Source organism: Odontesthes bonariensis, chromosome 7 (genome assembly GCF_027942865.1).
Source record: "Odontesthes bonariensis isolate fOdoBon6 chromosome 7, fOdoBon6.hap1, whole genome shotgun sequence".
NCBI classification, from domain to species: domain Eukaryota; kingdom Metazoa; phylum Chordata; class Actinopteri; order Atheriniformes; family Atherinopsidae; genus Odontesthes; species Odontesthes bonariensis.
The window spans coordinates 36,089,361-36,110,489 of NC_134512.1; the positions used below are offsets into that span (position 1 = coordinate 36,089,361).

The 21,129-nt window shown below is 41.3% G+C and overlaps 1 protein-coding gene across 1 annotated transcript; it reads right to left on the reverse strand.

Annotated features, from left to right (window-relative positions):
- Positions 1 to 222: 222 nt before the first annotated feature.
- Positions 223 to 20,910, reverse strand: slc38a8a (solute carrier family 38 member 8a). Its single transcript, XM_075471123.1, has 10 exons — positions 20,695 to 20,910; positions 14,169 to 14,367; positions 11,432 to 11,588; positions 7,622 to 7,726; positions 5,864 to 5,921; positions 2,991 to 3,105; positions 2,715 to 2,862; positions 1,403 to 1,605; positions 1,273 to 1,324; positions 223 to 794 (listed from the first exon to the last, which is right to left on the reverse strand). Exons 1-10 carry the CDS (start codon positions 20,890 to 20,892, stop codon positions 692 to 694), a joined length of 1,338 nt encoding a protein of 445 aa, XP_075327238.1. The 5' UTR covers positions 20,893 to 20,910; the 3' UTR covers positions 223 to 691.
- Between the last annotated feature and the right edge of the window lie 219 nt (positions 20,911 to 21,129).

Sequence of the window (21,129 nt, forward strand, 5' to 3'; positions counted from 1 at the left end):
GCTTCTGCTCATCCCAGTATTAAGGTAAATGTGGTCTGAATTGAAAATGTATTGGCTGTGTTGTTTCTGTTTTTGTGGGATGTTTTATATGTAGAAATGCATATTTGCAAAAGGGGACTTTAGTATGTTGTGGTAAAAGTGGCTCTGCCCTTGATTATGCTGCCAATGTGGCTATGGTGAAAAAAAAAAAAAAAAAAAAAAAAAAAAAAAATAGTGAGTATCACTGATATAAAAGACGTTTTTAATCGATTTCCTTCACATGATATTTACTGCTTTTCATGGGTACTTTTCTAGGATCTAAATAAACAATCCTCTCCTCAACATTCTGCAAACATCAGGCCTTTCTCATCAAATGTTCCAGCTGGAGTAAACGAATGGTGTCTCCTCCTCCTCCGTCTTACCTGCACACTGTATGTGAATATGCAAATAAATGTGATGACGGGGTAAAAACGAACTGCAGAAAGAAACCTGAGGATTCCAGCCGGATGGCAGAACAGAGGCAGATAGAGCTTGTTGTCACAGTGCGCCCACAGAGGGACGTACCTCAGCTGTGGGGGAGGCAGGAAGGCTTCAGTCCGTGGCAGTGAAAGCCTTTAGCTGAACGTTTTGAAGTTCATTCTTCAGAGATCGCGTTGTTCAGGTTTCACCAGTTCAGATTTGTCCATTCGAACATCTGGATCGTCCAGGGAAGTCAGATCTTTCCGAGGAGCTGCATGATGGCGATGGTGGTGCTCTGGCCAAAGATGAAGGCTCCACAGAGGAGGGTCACCACTCCCCAGATGGTGAGGACGACTCTGGAGAGGAGACGGGACAAGTGTTGAAGAGAGGATGCAAAAGACGCAGGCTTGAGCTGCAGCTCAGGAAATCCAACAGTGACAGAAATCTGCAAGTCTGATATGGAAGTTTTTCTGTGCCTTCAGAGTTTGAATACGAATTTCTAATATTGAATTTTTACAGCATCAAAATCAGACTTTGAAATTGAAAAACCAACAGTGGGAAAAAAAAAAATCTATTTCTAAAAACAAAAATCAGTGGAAAAAAATTCAACATTAAAAAAAAAAATCCAATGAAAAATCGCTGCTTGCAGCTATATTTTAAATGAAACGTTTGAGGCTTGGGCCAACAGATGGATCAGCTGAAGGTCCAGATGCAGATGCAGATCTCCGGTCCTGTGTCAGGTCTTTGCTGGATCTCTCTTCCATTTTCTGATATCATCCTCCGGACCACACTGAAGATGCACACATTAAACGTTGAAGTTGGGTTGGTCCTCACCTGATCCTGCAGGATACCGGCTCAGACTGCATGGCAAACATCAGGCAGAGGCCTGTGCAAACACAAACACAGACCTTAACAGGAAATGAGCAACATGACACCGAGTATGCACGAACAACCGGCACGCTACCTGGGAAGATGAAGATGAAAAAGGCGCTGATCCCTCCGATGACGCTGATGACCTTGCTGATGTCGGGTACGAACACAGCGATGAGCAGCGTTAAGGTTATCCACAGGACCGTCAGCACGTAGCGGCTGCGGCTTTCAAACTGCGCCATCACCGCGCCGCCGTGCCTCCGCCGCCAGCTCAGCAGAGGGTCCTGGATCACTGACCTGATGAGGGGAAGAAACAGGTTGTTTATGAGTGATACAGCCAAGCACGCGCTCCTATCTGTAACCTAAACACCACAACTGCTGATTTCAGCTGATTTCAGCCCCATGTAGGCAGTGAGCTGTGGAATCCGAGGCCTTTCAGCAGTACGACACCCAACTAAAGTAGAAACTAAGCGTCTTCAGAGACTAACAGAGAGTATAACAGTGTCTGTTTGCACCATTAAAAGCTTTAAAAAGTATCTGAGAACTCCAAACTATAAAAAGTTGGGACGTATGGACAATGCAAATAAAAAAAAAAAAAAATACAAAAACAGCCACTGTTGCATTTGTTTGGACTGGATGGACCAAAGAAACTTTGTGTTTTGTCTCATTAACTTCATCTTATTTGTTAAATACAGCCTTTATCTCAGGCCTGAGGCAGTATTTTCATGTCAGAGCTCTCCAACATTCTGTTGGGTGGCAGGCCAGCCCAGCACCCTCCTCTTCCTCAGCCGTGTGCAGAACGTCTGCTTAAACAGTGCACGGACGTCCCTGGAAAAGATGTGGTCTTGAAGGCAGCACGTTGCTGTAAAATCTCAGGGAACTTTTCTGCATTAATGCTGCCGTCGCAGAAGTGGAAATGAGCTTTGCTGACGGAGAAATATGTAAATCCTGTGGAAGTTCTTCTGTGCCATCAGTTTGAAAACGAATTTCTAATATTGAATTTTTACAGCATCAAAATCAGACTTTGAATTTGAAAAATCAACAGTGTAAAATAAAATCAATTTCTAAAAACAAAAATCAGTGTAAATAATAATAATAATTTTGAAGTTGAATTTTTTTGAATTTGAATTTTTTTCCATAGAATTATTTGTTGAATGTTTGTTCCACTGATTTGTTTTTAGAAATTGAATTTTTTTTTACACTGTTGGTTTTTCAAAATCAAAGTCTGATTTTGAAGCTGTAAAAATTCCATATTAGAAATTCGTATTCAAACTCTGATGGCACAGAAAAACTTCCATAAAATCCCTTCCAAACTTTCTTTGAGGAACATTTTTAAACACTTTTCTCACATACAGTATTTGTTGACAGACTGCGCCTTTAAAAGGCCAGAAGGCCGTACGGCTGACCTGCCCAGCAGCACGGTGATGGGATAGATGGTGATGATGGAAACTCCAAACAGCAGCCTGGCCACGAGCATCAGGATGTCGTTGCTGCCGTACGACATTAAAATATCGGCCTTCAAGTCCTTCCCGAACGTCAGGTACCCATAAACCCCTGCAACAGAGAAAGGGAGACGGCGCTTCCTTTAGATCGGTGCGTCTGAAGCCGAATGAGAAAACGTGTGTTAGAGCACGGAGGGCTTTAAAGAGATGTGTGGCTGTACTGGGGTCAGCAGGTCTGACCTGTGAGGGAGTAAATGATGAGGCAGATGATCATGGCCACCACAGAGACAAAGACCCAGTGAGACAGCCGCTGGTTCTCCATGCTGCTGTAGATGGCGATGGACGCCTCGTGGCACTGGAACACAGAGATGAGAGCTCTCCTCAGGCTGTGCATGAAGGTGACAGTCTGAGCATCTCCCATCTTTCTGCCGGACTGATGGACTGAAGTGGGAACTTAAATGAAAGCTGGGTCTGATTAAAGGCGTCACAGATTTCAGGATACAGGCTCTTGTCCTCACTTGATCCCAGCTGCCATTTTAAATCTCCCTTCCTTCCCATCCTCATCTCCTCTCAGGATCTCATCAGCTCCCTTTTCAACTTTTGCGATGCCATCGCTCACCCTGCGGGAGCGTGTGTGTGAGGGAGAGGACGAGCATCCATCCTGTTGCACTTTGCTTCCCCTTTTATTAGACCCCGCTGCCAGCAGCCTTCAGGGGTTACCTTGGCAACTTGGGAGGTTACACACGAGTCTGGCCCTCTTTAGACTGACAGAATGATCTCTGAGCCCCTCTATTAAAAATGAAAAACTCCCTCTGCAGAGCCCCCGCCGAGCGCAGGGACAGCCAGCCCGCTGACCTTTACGCTGCAGCTCAACACGCTCTCCTGAGAAAGCCCCAAATTACTCAGAAAACACTCAGAAACATGAAGATACGCTGAAGGCAGAGATTAACTCCACTTTATTCATAAAGCCCTTTAAAAGCAGCCGAATGACAGCGCGAAGACGTAGAACATGAGAACAATAAAACAGAAACAGAGTCTCATGCTGGGTTAAAAGCCAGGGACCCGAGGCACCGGGCGGGAGCAGCTCAGAGAGGTCAGGCGGGGCCCAGAGCCCATTTAAAGATTAAATTAAGATTAACAACAAACTAGAACCCTTTACATGCGTACGAGGTCGTCAGGGTGGACGTGTGTGCCGAGTTTCATGATCTTGTGATGATGATAATGCTTTCGAATCACAAACGCCATCACATGATTTTCACCGCCTGGCCACGCCCACACCGTTCAGAATTTGGAAATGTTTTTCTATTAATTTTTTTTCCCCATGCCTTAAGAGTAATCTGGCCAAGTTTGAAGCTTGTAGCATTAAATCTGTAGGACGAGTTAGATCTTATGCAAGGCGTGGAATCGGTCAAATAGGGCACCAAAACTCACTTTCCATCCAAAATGGCCGCCTTCCTGTGGACGTGGGACCATGGCGGCATGAGACTTTTTTGTTCGTCTGGGCATGATGAATGAGTGTACCGAATTTTATTGTCCCACACGAAACTAACCCCAATGCGGGGACCATTTTTAAGCATCATAGGGGGCGCTACAGAGTCAATGAGCGACTCCCAAAAATATAAAGGTTGGATTCTTTCATGTCGTCGACTGGCAGGTGGTGCTGGCAAAATTTCAAGAGTTTTCGAGCACCTTTTGCAAAGAATAAGAAGAAAGAAAGTACGGAATAATAATAATCCTTAAAGATACAATAGGGTCCTTGCAGTTTCACTGCTCGGTCCCTAACTATGCTTTCTTTTCTTTTCCTCTTAACCAAATTATAAGACTCCCAGCTTTCTGCTGCATGCCACACTGCAAACAGACATGAAGGAACGTCATCGTCACGCAGGAGAAAGGTAGTCAGTCCCCTCAGCTGTTGTACACAAAGCCTCAGCACAAAGCTACAGCCCCCGCCCATAAGGAACAACATGAGGCACGCTCAACAAGAACGCTCACACTGGAAAAAAATCTAAATCTCACCAAGTATATTTGTCTCATTTCTAGTCAAAATATCTCATTACACTTAATATAAGACACAACTGCCTAACAAGTACCATTTCAGCCAGATATAGGGACTTGTTTGAAGACAATACATCTGGAATATCTTTTAAGTGAAAAAGTCTTGAAAACAAATTGTTTTGAGTCACATATCACATGAAACAAGCTTTTTTTTTTTTCATTTGAAGAGGTTTTTAAGCTAATTTCAAGATCACTTTTATCTCAAAAGTCCTAAATATCACATCTTATTTCAAGAAATCTTGACAAGCCGATTTTCACTAGTTCCATTGGCAGATTTTTTTGCTTATTTCAAGCAAAAACGTCTTGTATTTGTTGTTTTTCTTACTTATTTTTGGAGGGGCATTTTTTCCAGTGTTGAGAGGTTTCTCTCACCGACGGCTCGAGCTAATTAACTGCTGAAGCTATTATTTATAGATACACATTTGAAGCGCCAGTGCAGCACGTTAAATTCAGACATTTAAAATGTAAAACCAATGCAGCTGCTGCTTAAAATGCTTTAAGATCTCCTTTAATCTTTCCTCTTCAGATGCTGTTTGAGAAAACAATCTGATCACCGATGGTGATCGATGTTGCTTGGCAACACGGTGGCCGTCTCATCATCCACTTTGTGTTCGTCTAAGCTTTTAAGCATCACTTCAGATCTGTATACCGCTCATTTCATCTGTATTCCAGGTGTTTTGGACCCCGTTTCACCGGCGTACTTCCACATTTCATCATCATACGTCTCAAAAAACAAATAAAACTTGGAGTGGACTATTACAGCACGGACCTGAAACAGTTCACTGTTCTTGTTCCCCTACTTTTATGGGACTACGTTGATTTATAGTCTCAGTGTCACCACTCCCTGTTGAGCTGTGCTGTTTAATATTCTGCCGCCACTGTGAACGCCTTCCGGGGAACAGCGCCATCTTTTCTTCTGGATGTGCAACCCTGAGTACCCCCCTCAGCATTCACCAGACAGCTCATTAGTGTCCAGTGGAGGCATTTTCCTGCAGCATGCTGCTGCAAACACTTGTTTTAAACGCCCTCACGTGAACACATTTCAAAGTTGCACTTACTTGGAAACCAAAGCAGATGGTCGGGATGACGCTGAACACGGAGGCCCAGGAGCTGATCCTACACATGCAAACACACACACGGGAAGTCACAAATGTTCTGATCAGGGCACCGCTGATAACGCCGTGGCGTTTAGAAACTGAGACAGGCGTCCTAAAGACAGCACGGGGGTTCAGGGAGAGGACGGGTTCTGTCCCGCTGGCCGGGATTCGTCACAGATTTACGCCCAAATCTCTGTTTATTTATGACAGAAAAGAACAAACTTAGACGTTGGCTGTGTTCGAAACCGCATACCTCTCCTACTACACATACTACACTACGCGAGTTTGAGTAAGCGAGAAGTTCCCGGATGCATACTAGATTCTCCGAAATGTTGGGTATGCATCATGAGGTTACTACTCATACAAGGGCTGTAGTACTCGAGTCCGTTTTTGGATTCGAGTCCTGACTTTTTTATGGTCTCGGACTTGCTGGTATTTGACTTGGACTTGTCTCGGCCACTGGTCTTGCCAAATATGGTTCTTGGTCTCGACCGAGTCCAGGCGTCTTTATTTTGTTACAATAGTCAAGGGAAAAGTAACCACTTGATAACCAATCACACACCATGCACACGTGCCCTGCATCTGAGCCTTGCCAACGTTCTTATCCTTATCGTTCATTTATTGATTCACACACACAGTGAGAAGATGTCGGCCAATTCCGCTATAGTGAAATTTGGTTTTACTAATCACAAAGAATTTCTCAGCACATCACTGGAAAAAAAAAAAAAAAAAAAAAAACACAGGGCAGATTGCAGATTCTGCAAATCGACTATCTCGGAGACATCTGGGGCGACTTCAAACTTCATGAGACACCTGCAGAGGCATCATCAAACAGTTTCTTTAAATGTTCTGTTTTTTCTTTGCTTGGACTCAAACAGAACGGCTGTGTTCGAAACCGCATACTACACACTGATCGATCAGACAGTATGCAGAGAGTTTACCCACAATGCATTTAGCTCCTGCCCGAGCCGAAATCAGCCTGCCTGAAGCTGATTTCTCTTAAGCTCTAAACTCTGTAAACTTTAGCAAAATTTGAAACATTTTCAGGAGAGAAAGTAGTCGTTTAGACCCCCAACGTGTTGAAAACCTGACAAAATACCGGCTATTTACAATTCTGTTCCCACGAATTCGGCGCTACTAAAGCTAGCCGCAGTGAGCAACGCACTTCCGGTTATTTTCACAAAATAAAATACCCGTTGCCTTTTATCATAGGGAAAGCCATTATGATACAGTTGGTGCTTTTGTTTTGAAAACAGGAAGTGAACCTACCCTCGTTGTAGCTAGCTTGAAACTGCCGTTTTGACAGGAAATGACGATCGGCGGCATCACGTTACGTTGCATCTTGGGTAGATTGAGTACGAGTAGTAACCTCATGATGCATACCCAACATTTCAGAGAATCTAGTATGCATCCGGGAACTTCTCGCTTACTCAAACTCACATACTAACTCAAAAAGTTAGTATGAGTAGTAGGAGAAGTATGCGGTTTCGAACACAGCCAGTGACGGCTTGTGAGTAAGAGCAGCTTAGTGGGTGTTCATCCCATACATAAGAAGAACGCAGAATTAGTAGTTAAACTCGTAAAACTTGTTAAATAACACTTCTGAGTTACAGCATTCAGATTTCACTGCCAGGAGCAACTCTGAGTGCAGCCACCGTGGCTGCTTTGGAGCCCTGGAAGCCGTCGTTTCTGCTTTCTCGCTCACACGAACATACGTACCCACTGGAGTGGGGCGGCGTGTTGTGAACCAGAACAGCCGGCGCTGTGTGGTACTTGACGATGATGGCTGCGGTCAGGTAGGTGGCAGCCAGAGTCCCCAGAACGCTGTGAGAGGACAGAGACAAAACGCCAGCGTCAGACACACACTGCGAGACAAAGGTCACACAGATGAGCGGGTTGCTGACAGGCGACCCAACAGGGCCGTTCATCTGTGTGGAGACATGTTGGAGTCGTGTACCAACAGTGTAAGAGCACGAATCAGGGTTAGGATGCTCAACATGAACAATGATGTCAGCAGAAAAACTCTCAGGATGATGAGTTCAACCTGAAACATGACCATGAGGCTGAATCATCCCCACCAGGATGGAAGTTTCTCTGTGCCATCAGAGTTTGAATACGAATTTCTAATATTGAATTTTTACAGCATCAAAATCAGACTTTGAATTTGAAAAACCAACAGTGTAAAAAAAAAAAACAATTTCTAAAAAAGAAAATTCAGTGGAAAAAAAATTGAGTAATAGATATTATTTAATATCTATTGAGCTGATCTGTCCAATGGAGCGGAACCTGATTGGCTGCCGTTGGATGAATTGAGACAGGGATCGATTGCTTCTCCCTGTTTACCCAGATGTTGAGTCTGCTTCTTTTTCCACTGAATTTTTTGAAGTTGAATTTTTTTTTTTTTTTTTTTTTTTACACTGTTGGTTTTTCAAATTCAAAGTCTGATTTTGATTACCTGACTCCCGTCCTCTGGTATTCGCATACCATCTGGGACGAGCCCACAACCGACATGATTTCAAATGGGACTATTTTTTCTAAAACTCGTGCATGTGATTGGATGAAGAATCTGTCCGTCATCTTGACTGACACGCCACTTCAGCCACTCCCAATGACTCAACCCGTGACGTAGCTCAGAGCTTACCTGACTCCCGCCCTCTGGAGCATGACTGGCCGGCCATAACGCCGCCATAACGCCGCCCATTCATCCAAAGTCCCACCCAGCGATTAATGATTGGCTCTCATTATTTTCTAATCGGACGAAACACATATGACTCCCAGGCTCCTCAGATGGTTGTGTGAGGAAAGGGAACGCCCCCGCGTGTAGTTGGTGAACGCAGCCAGATGACGTGAGTCAGGTTATGATATTTTGATGCTGTAAAAATTCAATATTAGTAATTCATATTCAAACTCTGATGGCACAGAAAAACTTCCATACACCAGGATGGTTTCAGCTCTGTATTATCTGTATATTATAAGTTTTACAGACAAACACCTACAATTATAAAAAGACTTGAGACTCGACTCGGACTTGGAAGTTAAAGACTCGGCACTTGACTTGAGACACGATGACTTGAATGACTTGAGTGTTATTCAGTTCATGTTTTCAGTTTGAATATAAAATTAATAAATTAATCTAAAAAATAATATTGATTACCCGGTAGGAGCGCAGGCTGAGAATGGCGTCATGATTGGATCCCTACCCTGTCAGTCAGTCATGCCCTCTCTACATACCTTAGTGTTTATTGGAGAGAATAAACTCATATCAGATATGCATCAACATGTCAGCGGGACCGAAAGTCGTTGTCTTCGGCTTTCGTAATTACCATTTTGACGGCAAAAGACGAACAGCACAGTGCAAGACATGCGGCATCAACATCTCAGACAGCCAGACGACAACAAGATCCATTTTGACCAGTAAGTACTCGTCACATTAGCTAATATTATCCTGTTAGCCTAGTCGGTTGTCGGTAGATTGTCAGTCCTTTTGGGATGCAAACAGGGGTATCCTCCCTGCACTTTTTCCTGTCGCATCGAGAACTCTCTCAGTGCCAGCCTAAAGGGTCCCAGTTGAAAGGGTTTCAGCCGCGGTGGGATCATCATGAGGCCACATCGTGCTCGGCTTGCAGACAGGACCCTCTCAAATCTTAGGCTATATTTTGCAAGTGCAATACTTTGTAAAAAGGGAATGACTTATTGATATACTCTGCAGACAGACATGTGAAATGTAACTAAGTTTAATGCTGTATCCTCGCTGTGAGGGAATCTTTTTCTAAGAACTAATCTGTTTTCTCTATGGGCTGAATTTTGAAAATTGAACTGCTTAGAGCTCTGGTGTCTCAAGATGATAGAAACATACAGATGTTTCTGATGCTCGACACTGTAGTTTTTTCAGATGATTTTTATATGTTGGCCTTTTTTCTTGTTAACTGCAATGCGACTAAAATACTAAACACTATTAGCAGAAATGACCTTGTTTAGATTGGAAGTCATAAATAAATCATTTTATGAAGTCACTGCTGTTTTGTTTGATTCCATGATGTATATTACCGATTTTCAGTAATTACAATGCAAATCCAAATTATTGTCATTTTTTTAAACAGGTTGAACACATTGGCCAATGATGTTTATTGACAGTTACTTATACACTGGAAAAAAATCTAAATCTTACCAAGTACATTTGTCTCATTGAGTATCTCGTTACACTTGATATAAGACACAATTGCCTAACAAGTACCATTTCAGCAAGATATAGGGACTTGTTTTAATACAATACATCTTGAATATCTTAAGTGAAAAAGTCTCCAAAACATCTTGTTTTGAGTCATAAAGACGCCACATATCCTGGGATTAAAGCTGGGGATGGACCCACTATCTCTTATATTGGGCCTTCCTGCTAAAGGTGTGAGGTTAACAAATCAAAGACTGTTTTGTATTCTTACATTTGCAGCGAGGAAGAATATTTTATTGCTGTGGATTAGCAATAAGGAACCAAATGTTAAGGGACGGCATAAAGTGCTGTTTGAGTTGGTGCCTCTGGAATACTTGACTTGCGCATCACATTCAAACTCCAGCCAATTTTATGAGGTTTGGAAACCTTATTTGAATTACTTGGATCCCAATGCATCTTCCATTATTTTACAGGGATTCTCTGGAAGGTCATAATAACAGGACACATTGTTGTTCTTCTTTTCTTTTATTTACCCATTTATGTACTTTTTTTTTTTACTGTCTTTATCGATATGGATTCTGATTGTGTGTAACTGAGTCATTGGCTGTGTTCAAAACCGCATACTTCTCCTACTAACTTTAACTTTTTTAAGTTCCCGGATGCATACTAGATTCTCCGAAATGTTGGGTATGCATCATGAGGTTACTACTCATACTCAAACTACCCAAGATGCAACGTAACGTCGCCGATCGTCATTTCCTGTCAAAACGGCAGTTTCAAGCTAGCTACAACGAGGGTAGGTTCACTTCCTGTTTTCAAAACAAAAGCACCAATTGTATGGTAATGGCTTTCCCTATGATAAAAGGCAACGGGTATTTTATTTTGTGAAAATAACAGGAAGTGCGTTGCTCACTGCGGCTAGCTTTAGTAGCGCCGAATTCGTGGGAACAAAATTGTAAATAGCCGGTATTTTGTCAGGTTTTCAACACATTGGGGATCTAAACGACTACTTTCTCACCTGAAAATGTTTCAAATGTTGCTAAAGTTTACAGAGTTTAGAGCTTAAGCGAAATCAGCTTCAGGCCGGCTGATTTCGGCTCGGGCAGGAGCCAAATGCATTGTGGGTAAACGCTCTGCATACTGTCTGATCGATGAGTATGCAGAATAGAAGTATGTAGTATGCGGTTTCGAACACAGCCATTGTGTGTTGCTTGACTGTTGTGTTGGAGTTTTGTGTTTATGTTGAAAAAGGAAAATTAATAAACACATTTATAAAAAAAAAAAAAAAAGACGCCACATGGTCAGCAACACGCTGCAGCTGGAAAATCCAAAATGAGCCAAAATAAACCGCACTTCCCAACCTGATGTATTTCTGAATGCTGATCTCTTTGGAGACGGACAGCGGCAGGATGAGGAAGACGCAGAGCAGCAGCAGGGCCAGGCGCTGGTCTGTGTAGAAGTGGTAAGGCATCTCCGACTTTGGCAAACCGATTACCAGCTCGTACAGCGAGTCGCACACTGATGGACAGAAAAACAAGAACGCACAGACATGACGCCCAGAGGAGGAGGCGGACTAAATGCTGAATCCCACAAATGCTTCATCTGTTTCAGGAAAAAAAGGGAAATAAAACTGTATGATGTCATAACTCCGGGCTAACTGCGGATTAATGCGGCTCTGAGAGAGTAAACGAGCTCAAACATCACTGAGAACAGCATTAATGTCCGTGAGGAGTTAAAACCTCTGGGATCCGGGGTGCTATTTGGGCATCTTTTGACCAATAATCAAATGAATGTTTGAATAAATGAGTTTATTTAAAGGACAGCATGCAATACCATAAATTATTGCCATTTCATGAACAACAACAAGATGGTTACATCGGATTTAGCAGGAGTGCTATTTTCCATCCGTAGTCCTTAAAGGGGGATGGGGTAAAGAGTACAATTATTATCATTTTTTTCCTTTATTTAAAAAAAATAAATAAATAAAAAAAATAAATAAAATAAATTACCAGTGGGTCTATTTTAATCATTTTAATTTGTTCATTTCCGAATTATACATTTTGATTAATATTTTCTTTAAAATAGTCTTTAAGAAGGCCGATTTAAAAAAATAATAATAATAAATTATCATTGTTAACGTCTGTTTTAATTTGTTTGGTGAAATCTTTGATGTTTATGCAAATAAAGTCAATAAAATAATAAAGTCTTATTATTACATATTATCATTACTGCATCCGATTGATTTCTAATAATCCAATAAAGTCGTCACCAGCAGCTTCTTCATTTGCACAGATGCCGTCATCAGAAAATAAATCCTGTTGCTGTGACAACGAGAGTGACATTCCTGTGAGGCAACAAGTCCTCCGTGAAGTCAAACTGGAAACTTCACCACAGCCCTCTGGGATCCCAAAGGATCAAGACTGCTTCACTTGTTTTAAAGTTGAAATGACTCCAGCGGGACGGCTGCTGAACAAAAAGCTGTTTTTATGCAGGGACCTACAACCTGAATCATGCATAATAAGGTTAACATTAACAATAATATTTCATATTCGACATGACATGGAATGTGTTGTGGGAGATAAACCAGAAGCAGGTTGATGCAGACACGTAAAGCTCATTTAAAGCAGGGCTGAGCAATTTTATCCATACGGACATATATAGATATTTTGTTTTCCAGTAAAGTATTGACTTTTTTTTAAATAATAGTTTTTATTTATTTATTCTTTTTAAAGCATTCTTAATTGAAAAGTCAGACGTTACAACTAGTGAAAACACAGGACATTAATATAATACTACCTGCAGAGGAGGGCTGAGCAGGCGGCAGCGTCAAGAGGAGGTAATATAAAGCTCTTTTTCTCTGGTTTTGTGGTTCGTTTGTTCTCTTTCTCACAATTTTTCTTTCAACACAGCGAAGTGGAGTTCCCCAGAGTGACACGCTCTCATCTAAATGTTTTATCAATCTTAGGAAAACATTAAGTTTTAACATTTTAGTCTCAAAACGACTTAAAAAGGAGCATAAAATCACGTCACTGCTACTGCTGAGACCTAAAGGTTTGATAATGATAAAATATATGTAAACATTAGGGCTGGGCAACGATTAACATTTTTTATCTAATTAATCACATGATTTCCGATTAATCGCATTTGTACGCAAAATCCAAAAATGAATCCAAAAGTAGTGCATAGCTTTTAGCATTTAGTTTTATTTTAAATGTGCTGCCATATGAATGAAAGTGCCATAACATTTGTTGTGCAAACACACTTTTAACATCAGCATCTTTCTGTAGTTTTTATGTAGAAGCCTCGCTCCACTGTCTGTTTCCTTGAATGACTTGCTGCTATCAGTTGTGTGTTTTGCCTTTAAGTGATATTTTAGACTGGAACTACTACGCTGAGAAGACAATTCAACTTGGCAGTGTTTACAGATGACTTTGGTTCTGTCGACTCCGCCGTCTGGAAGAACTTTAAAATGAAAATGGCCGAGTAAAAGTTCCGTACCCTTCTCCATGTTTGGTGGATCCGCCGATTACTTTCTTTTCCGGTTCCGCAGCAGACAGCAACAGACTTTTACAAAATAAAAGCCTGTGAGCAACAGACTTTTACAAAATAAAAGCCTGTGAGCAACAGACTTTTACAATAATAAAATAAATAATAAAACCTGCGCTAATGTGCGATAAAATATTAGTCAGCGTTAAATAATTAACGAGTTAACACGATAATAACGAGTTAACTCGCCCAGCCCTAATTAATATAATACGATACAATGCCAGGGGGTCACATGATACAAAACAGTGATAAATCAGTTCATAAAGATGTTGTATAAAGTGCACAGCTCTCACGTTTGTGACATGTTTGTTCATTTGTTTCTGTTTGTCTGGCGGTGTTCAAAGGTCGGACCATCAGTCCAATCAGCAACGATTCATGTCAAATCACACTGTCCCTTTTTCTTTAACAGAAAATGATGTAAGTGTATCGAATCGAATCGTATCGTGAGATTAGCGTACGCGCTACAGCCCTGATTCAAAGGCAGAAACAAAACTACAGAGGAGCTGACTGAGAAGAGAAAAAAAACAACACTCATCCGACTCTCCGACTTACACTTTTCCAGCTGGTCGTCCACGATTATCAGAAAGGCCACGGAGATCATGAAGAGGTTAAAGACGAAGCAGATCTCACACAGCTGACCGATGGCCGGCCCGCACACCTCCTTCACCACCGCCTGGTAGGAGCACTGACCGCTGATGGATGAGGAGTAGCCCAGGATGACCAGACCGCTGATCAGGAACACCAGGGAGATCTGAGACCAAGAAAACCACAAGAAACACGTCGCTCAAGTCTGAAAATATGCATCTAAACGGTTATTTAACATATCTGACAGACGGCTCTGATGGACAAGGACAAGCCGATATGATTTTAGGATGGATGCGTGTCGTTTGGGATGAGGATGAACCCAGTCATGATTTAAAAACGAAAGATATTTGACATATATGGTACAGTATTTAGTGGTATTTGTCAGGGAGGATGGATGCGAGGCGTAGAAGGACACGGATGAGGACTTCAGAAGTAAAAGCAAAACTTGATTTATTTTCAAAAAAAGGTTTCAACAAAAAGCGCGGCTGAGCCGGATACCAAAAACTAAACTGTCCAAAAACAAAACATGACTATGGCCATGGCTTAGAATAAACAAGAAAGGTTCTTAACTTTGGCGTGACGAGTGACAAGTGAGGATCTGGCCAAGAACATGAATAAACCTGGAGACTAAATACTGAGGAGGGTGATTGGTGAATGAGTGCAGCTGAGGGGAAAACACAGGTGAAGGAAGTGAAGCTGATGGCAGGGCAGGAGAAACACTGAGGAAAAAGGTGGCATAGCATGGCAAAAACTAAAAACAAGACCTGAACCTAAAACTTAACCAAACTAAGATGTGAAAAACTAAAACGTAGCTTAGGCCACATTTACACATAGCCGGGTATTTAGAGAAACGAATATTTCCCCCACTCCGTTTTCAATAATAACATCGTGCACACAACATCGTTTTCAAAAAACTTGTCATTTACATCAACCTGCATAAATACGCCGTCAAGCGCCATAATAACTCTGCCAAACCTGTTGGCGGCAGTGTAGGGAAAGGAATAAAGCCATGCAAGCCAATCAAAATCCTCAGAATCGAGGACTTTCCTCATGTGAAGGAGGAGATAACGCGAGCAAATATCACAACAAAACTGAAGGCAATAAGAGGGAAATATAGACAGTCAGTGGATACTGGACGCAGCAGCGGCCACGGAAGAGTGGTGCTCCTCTATTTTGAACTGTGCGAGCAGGTTTGGGGTGGCAAATGCAATAAGGCCACAAACGTAAAAATTAGTAGAACTTTAACATCATCCATGATAATCCTGATCAGTGGCCAAACAAACTGTAAACATAAGGCGCTCGCATGACGTTAAGCATTTTCTGGCGCATAATGTGACGTTTAAGAACCTAAAACACCGTTTCTCCCAGTTGACACGGCAACACATAACCGGCGTAATCAGAAATCTTCACTTTGGCCGGAGGTTTTAGAAATAATCGTTTTCTGTGATAAAAACGGGGTTTTGGTGTAAATGAGAGGCCAAACCGCAGGGAAACATCTGCGTCTTCCTATCGTGTAAACAGGGCCTTAAACAGAAACTAAAAACGAGGCAAAAAACCCACAGACAGTATGTTGCAAACGGACGTTGTGGAGGATTCAGGCCAAGAACAGAGGCCCAGAAGTGACTGTTCTGTTGTCTTCTGGCAGATTCCTCCTTACTTATGTCCTTACTTCAATATCATTTTTTTTTAATATGACGTATTCTTCCTTTATTCTTCCTGCAGAGCTGCAGGGATAAAGAGGTGAGGATCACCACCAACAGCAGACTCATTTCTCACCTGGCAGCTTTAAAAACGATAAGTGTGTTAATATGACGTATTCTTCCTTTAAAATAAACAAAAAAAAAAGTTTTAGCATTCCTACATATTGTTTGTTTATCACCCGATTATTCACCTGTCAAATTTAAAAGTTTCAGGTGTAATCAAGCAGACGTCCAGTCGATTTATTCAGTCTACAGCTGCAGGGATAAAGAGGTGAGGATCACCACCAACAGCAGACTCATTTCTCACCTGGCAGCTTTACATATTTAGTTATTTCAATCCTTCATGTTAAGCTGAGAGGTTTTTAACACACTTTTTTCTGTGATTCATTTCTGCTTCCTTCTGAACATGTAAAATATCTTTATATTTGTCAGCTCTGATATTTGTTGTGCCCCGTTGTGGCCAAAAATCAATCAGGGCAACTTTAAAGAAATTAAACAGTCACACATTTAGGTATTTTGCAGTGTGTGAGATACAGTTTAAACTGTTTAAACCTTCTATTTAATTAAAAAACTGCACAAAGACGTGTTGAAACTGAGATACCTTACGACTGTACCACGTTGCTTTTTCCTTCAACACTCTGAGCCCAGCTTCTAAAAGATTTACGATGCCGTTACAGTCTGGCTTGATTAAGAATTTCATAATGCTCCCGGGGTCTTAATCGGCGCCAGGTGTGGACTGCAGGGGGTCCAGGTGTCGTCACACATGCCGAATGAGTCATTTGGATCACAGTGTTTGCTGCTCCAACATATTGCTCTAAATATTTCTTTAATGCACCTCCGAACCCGAACGCATTCCAGCTTCTTGTTTGAGTTTTCAGTTCCTCCTTATTTCATCTAAATGAGCTCAAAACCTTTCTGCACTGGAAAAAATCAAAGTTTTACCAAGTATATTTGTCTCATTTCTAGTCAAAATATCTCATTACACTTAATATCAGACACAACTGCCTAACAAGCACCATTTCAGCCAGATATAGGAACTTGTTTGAAGACAATACATCTGGAATATCTATTTAAGTGAAAAAGTCTTGAAAACAAATTGTTTTGAGTCACATATCATATGAAACAAGCTTTTTTTTACATTTGAAGAGATTTTTAAGCTAATTTCAAGATCACTTTTAACTCAAAAGTCCTAAATATCACATCTTATTTCAAGAGATCTTGAAAAGCCAATTTTCACAAGTTCCATTGGCAGATTTTTTTGCTTATTTCAAGCAAAAACGTCTTTAATTTGTTGTTTTTTTTTACTTATTTTTTGAGGGGCATTTTTTCCAGTGCAGAGCTACACTGGAAAAAATCTAAATTAACAGGTATATTTGTCTCATTTCTGGTCAAATATCTCATTACACTTAATATCAGACACAACTGCCTAACAAGTACCATTTCAGCCAGATATAGGGACTTGTTATAAGACAATACATCTGGAATATCTTTTTAAGTGAAATCTTGACAAGCCGATTTTCACTAGTTCCATTGGCAGATTTTACTGCTTATTTCAAGCAAAAAAGTCTTGTATTTGTTGTTTTTTTACTTATTTTTCTAGGGGCATTTTTTCCAGTGTGGGTCTTGTGATTTGTTAGAGCAGCTGCAGAATCACATCTGTGAGTCTGAGGATCGCAGCAGGTCAGCATCTACCTTCCACCTCGTCTCTTCTGTCACCTGCTGAGATTATACAGATGATGAAACCGTGAGTCACAACAGACAGACTGAGGATCAGCTTGTTTTCCCAGGAAGGTTCTTAACTGGGCCTGGAAATATATTCCAGTGGCTTCTTTTCTTTACTCTGGAAAAAATCTAAATCTTACCAAGTATATTTGTCTCACTGAGTATCTCATTACACTTAATATAAGACACAACTGCCTAACAAGTAACATTTCAGCCAGATATAGGGACTTGCTTATTTCTTGAATATCTTGTTAAGTGAAAAAGTCTGGAAAACAAATTGTTTTGAGTCACATATCATATAAAACAAGCTTTTTTTTACATTTGAAGAGGTTTTGAAGCTAATTTCAAGATCACTTTTATCTCAAAAGTCCTAAATATCACATCTTATTTCAAGAAATCTTAACAAGCCTATTTTCACTAGTTCCATTGGCAGATTTTTTTGCTTATTTCAAGCAAAAAACGTCTTTTATTTGTTGTTTTTTACTTATTTTTGGAGGGGCATTTTTTCCAGTGTATCATCTTCTCGGGTAAAAGAAAGACTGAACATCCTTTATCATAGAGGAGTTCATTCCATTCAACTCGTTTTCATTCTGTGGCACAAACTGGGATCATTCTAACTTTAGATAATAATAATTAATAATTGATCAATTATTGTGTACACACACAAACAGGTCAGTATCTACCCTGAACCTGTTAGGATCAGGAGACAAGTCATTGAACGAGTGCGGTCCTATAAATATCTGGGGACAACTCGAGCCTGAACTTTAAAGAGAGCTGCGAAGCTGTGAGCAGGGACGCCAGCGGCTGTTCTGTCTGAGGAAGTCGTCCCATTTCCACATTGATAGGACCATGATGACACTGTTTTATCAAATCTATTTGAACCTTTTCACTTGCATCACGGTTCAGAAACTTGTCCCTAAAAGAAACCAGATTATTAAAGGGTCAGGTCGGCTGGGCTCGGAGTCGCCGTACATGAAGCAGATGCAGCGGCTCGCCCGCTCCATCCTGAATGACGCCTCCCATCCCTGAGCGAGTACACTCTCAGAAAATAAAGTACAGAAGTGTACCTTTAGGGGTACGATGGCTTGTCACTGGGGCAGTACCCTCAGAAGGTATAGTTTTGTACCTTACACTGAAGTAGCCTAACACAGACTGTCTATTGTACCCCAGCATGTAGAAAAAAGGTACATATAGCTACCTTTAGGCCCAATAATAACCCTAGGGGGTACATTAGTATAGATTGTACCTCAGGAGACAAAAAAGGACTCGTACTGTACCCCTATTTCTGAGAGTGAGTTCCAGCTGCTGCCGTCATAGTCCTGAGAACTGGGACCCCACGCTGTAGGAGCAGCTTTGTTCCTGCTGCTGTCGCTCTTTTAAATAAAACCCAACGCACTTTACTGCTGAGATCTATTTTACAGTTTATTTATTACTTAATTCTATTAATTAGAAACCCTGAGCCTGGTTCCAACCTTTATTTATGGTTCCTGGCCTTGTGGGCAATATCTACTTTTATCCTGTTCAGGGAGCATTGTGAGTACCTGCCATGTCTGTTAATAAGGTGTGTGAGATGCCTTCTCCTATTTTCTGCAGAACAAATCTGCCTACTTTATACCTGATGTTTCTTCTCTATTCTTATTGTATTCGCTTGTTTTTCCTTTAATTGTTTACATATCTTTTATACTGTATGCTGTTGCAACACAATCATTTCCCAAATTGGGATGAATAAAGTATTTATCTATCTAAACTAATAAAGTCAACTTGAACTTGAAAAATAAATGCACAAAGTGTGTATGTATACTTTTTAATTTACTATTTTACTACTTCGTCTATTTTTCTTGTTATTTATTATGATTTATCTTTCAATAATTACTGTATAATTGTAGAATCGTATTGTGTTTAATGTGTCTGCATCTATTCTTCATATTTCTGTTGTTATTTCCCCGGATTTCTCCTTCGGTTTCATAAAATATATCCGAGTCTGAATGTTATCAGATATAAATATGAGGATCGCAGTTTGAGTGGCCTGTGACAACATCTTTCCCTTTTTTAGAGCTCCCAACAACGGAAAATTAATTATTAATCTAATGAATGATCCATGAGGACCTGATGCACCTTTGGCACACCTGGAGTTTCAGGACTTTAAATCCACATCAGAGCTTAAAGTCAGTGTTTGGATTCTGGTCGAGTGTCCTTTCCTCCAACAGTTGGACACATCCTCAGCCTTTCTCTGCTTCTCTTCTTTTTTATCTATCCTGTTATCCATCGGTCCGATGAGTTAGGAAATCTTCCACCGCACGTTTCTCCCCTAAATTCTACAAACTAAAGACTTTCTGCACACTACACGTTTCTAAACAGGGAGAAGCAATCGATCCCTGTCTCAATTCATCCAACGGCAGCCAATCAAGTTGCGCTCCATTGGACAGATCAGCTCAATAGATATTAAATAATATCTATTACTCAATTTTACTAACACAAATGGCAAATAAAGTAAACTCACTCACCGAAGCACCATCACCCGCGTTGGTGGACATGGCTGATCGGTTTTTCCACTGATTTTTGTTTTTAGAAATTGATTTTTTTTTTACACGGTTGGTTTTTCAAACTCAAAGTCTGATTTTGATGCTGTAAAAATTCAACATTAGAAAACTCTGATGGCACAGAAAAACTTCCATATCAGACCTACAGAATGCAATCTAATCCAAATCCGAGCCTCACAGGGTGAAACACGCAGCAATGAAAAGATGCTTTTCTTCTTTTGTTTGAGAATGTAAAATTAATCTCTAATTAAATTAGAGATTTATCCAAAAAAAAAAAAAAAGGCTGAGATATTTTCTCTCAGGATTAAATTAAAGTGAGAAGTTGTACCTGGTGAAATAAAAAACAGAGAGAAGTCGGTCTATAAGCAGAGGTCAGGCAGAACTGATCACTCTAATTGATCCCTGAGGGCCCCCGCTCCCAGGAGAGAAGAGGCAATAAACTTCCAGTTTGAGTAAAGCGTTACTTCGGCTGCTGATCAACTCTTTCTAAGTTCAGGACACATCTGCAGAGGACGGCGGGTGGCTGCTCACCAGCTCCACGGTGACCGCGCTGCGGATGCCTCCGGCTCTCTCGAAGGCCCAGGGGAAGTTGAGGAGTCCGGCGCCCAGAGCGGATTTCAGCATGATGAAAATGGCCCCCATGGAGCCAAGCCGGGGCCCGACGTCCAGCGGCGGCTTGGCTGAGGCTGAAGCCAGCAGGGTGATGCTCTCTCTGGCCAACTCCTCCATGCTTCAACCCGCAGCACCGCAGCATGTGCCTGCGCGGCACTCTGAGGACCGACAGCCGCCCACCGAGCAAGGTGAGCCGGGGAGGGGAGGGCAGAGGGGGGGGGGGACTGCCCGGAAACTCAACTTTTACTATTAATCTGTGTGTGAAGGTGCAGCGCAGACAACTATGTAAACCGAGATATTTATCAGATGTTTTCCTGTCTTTTGTCTCCATTAAATTAAATTAATTATTATTAA

Excerpts from the sequence above, each read along its gene's own strand:
- slc38a8a (XM_075471123.1), bottom strand. The coding sequence starts at position 20,892 with ATGGAGGAGTTGGCCAGAGAGAGCATCACCCTGCTGGCTTCAGCCTCA. Across the intron at positions 3,106-5,863 it reads CCATCTGCTTTGGTTTCCAA|TGCCACGAGGCGTCCATCGC; the intron begins GTAAGTGCAACT and ends TCTGTGTTCCAG. Across the intron at positions 1,606-2,714 it reads ATCACCGTGCTGCTGGGCAG|GTCAGTGATCCAGGACCCTC; the intron begins GTCAGCCGTACG and ends TCCCCTCATCAG.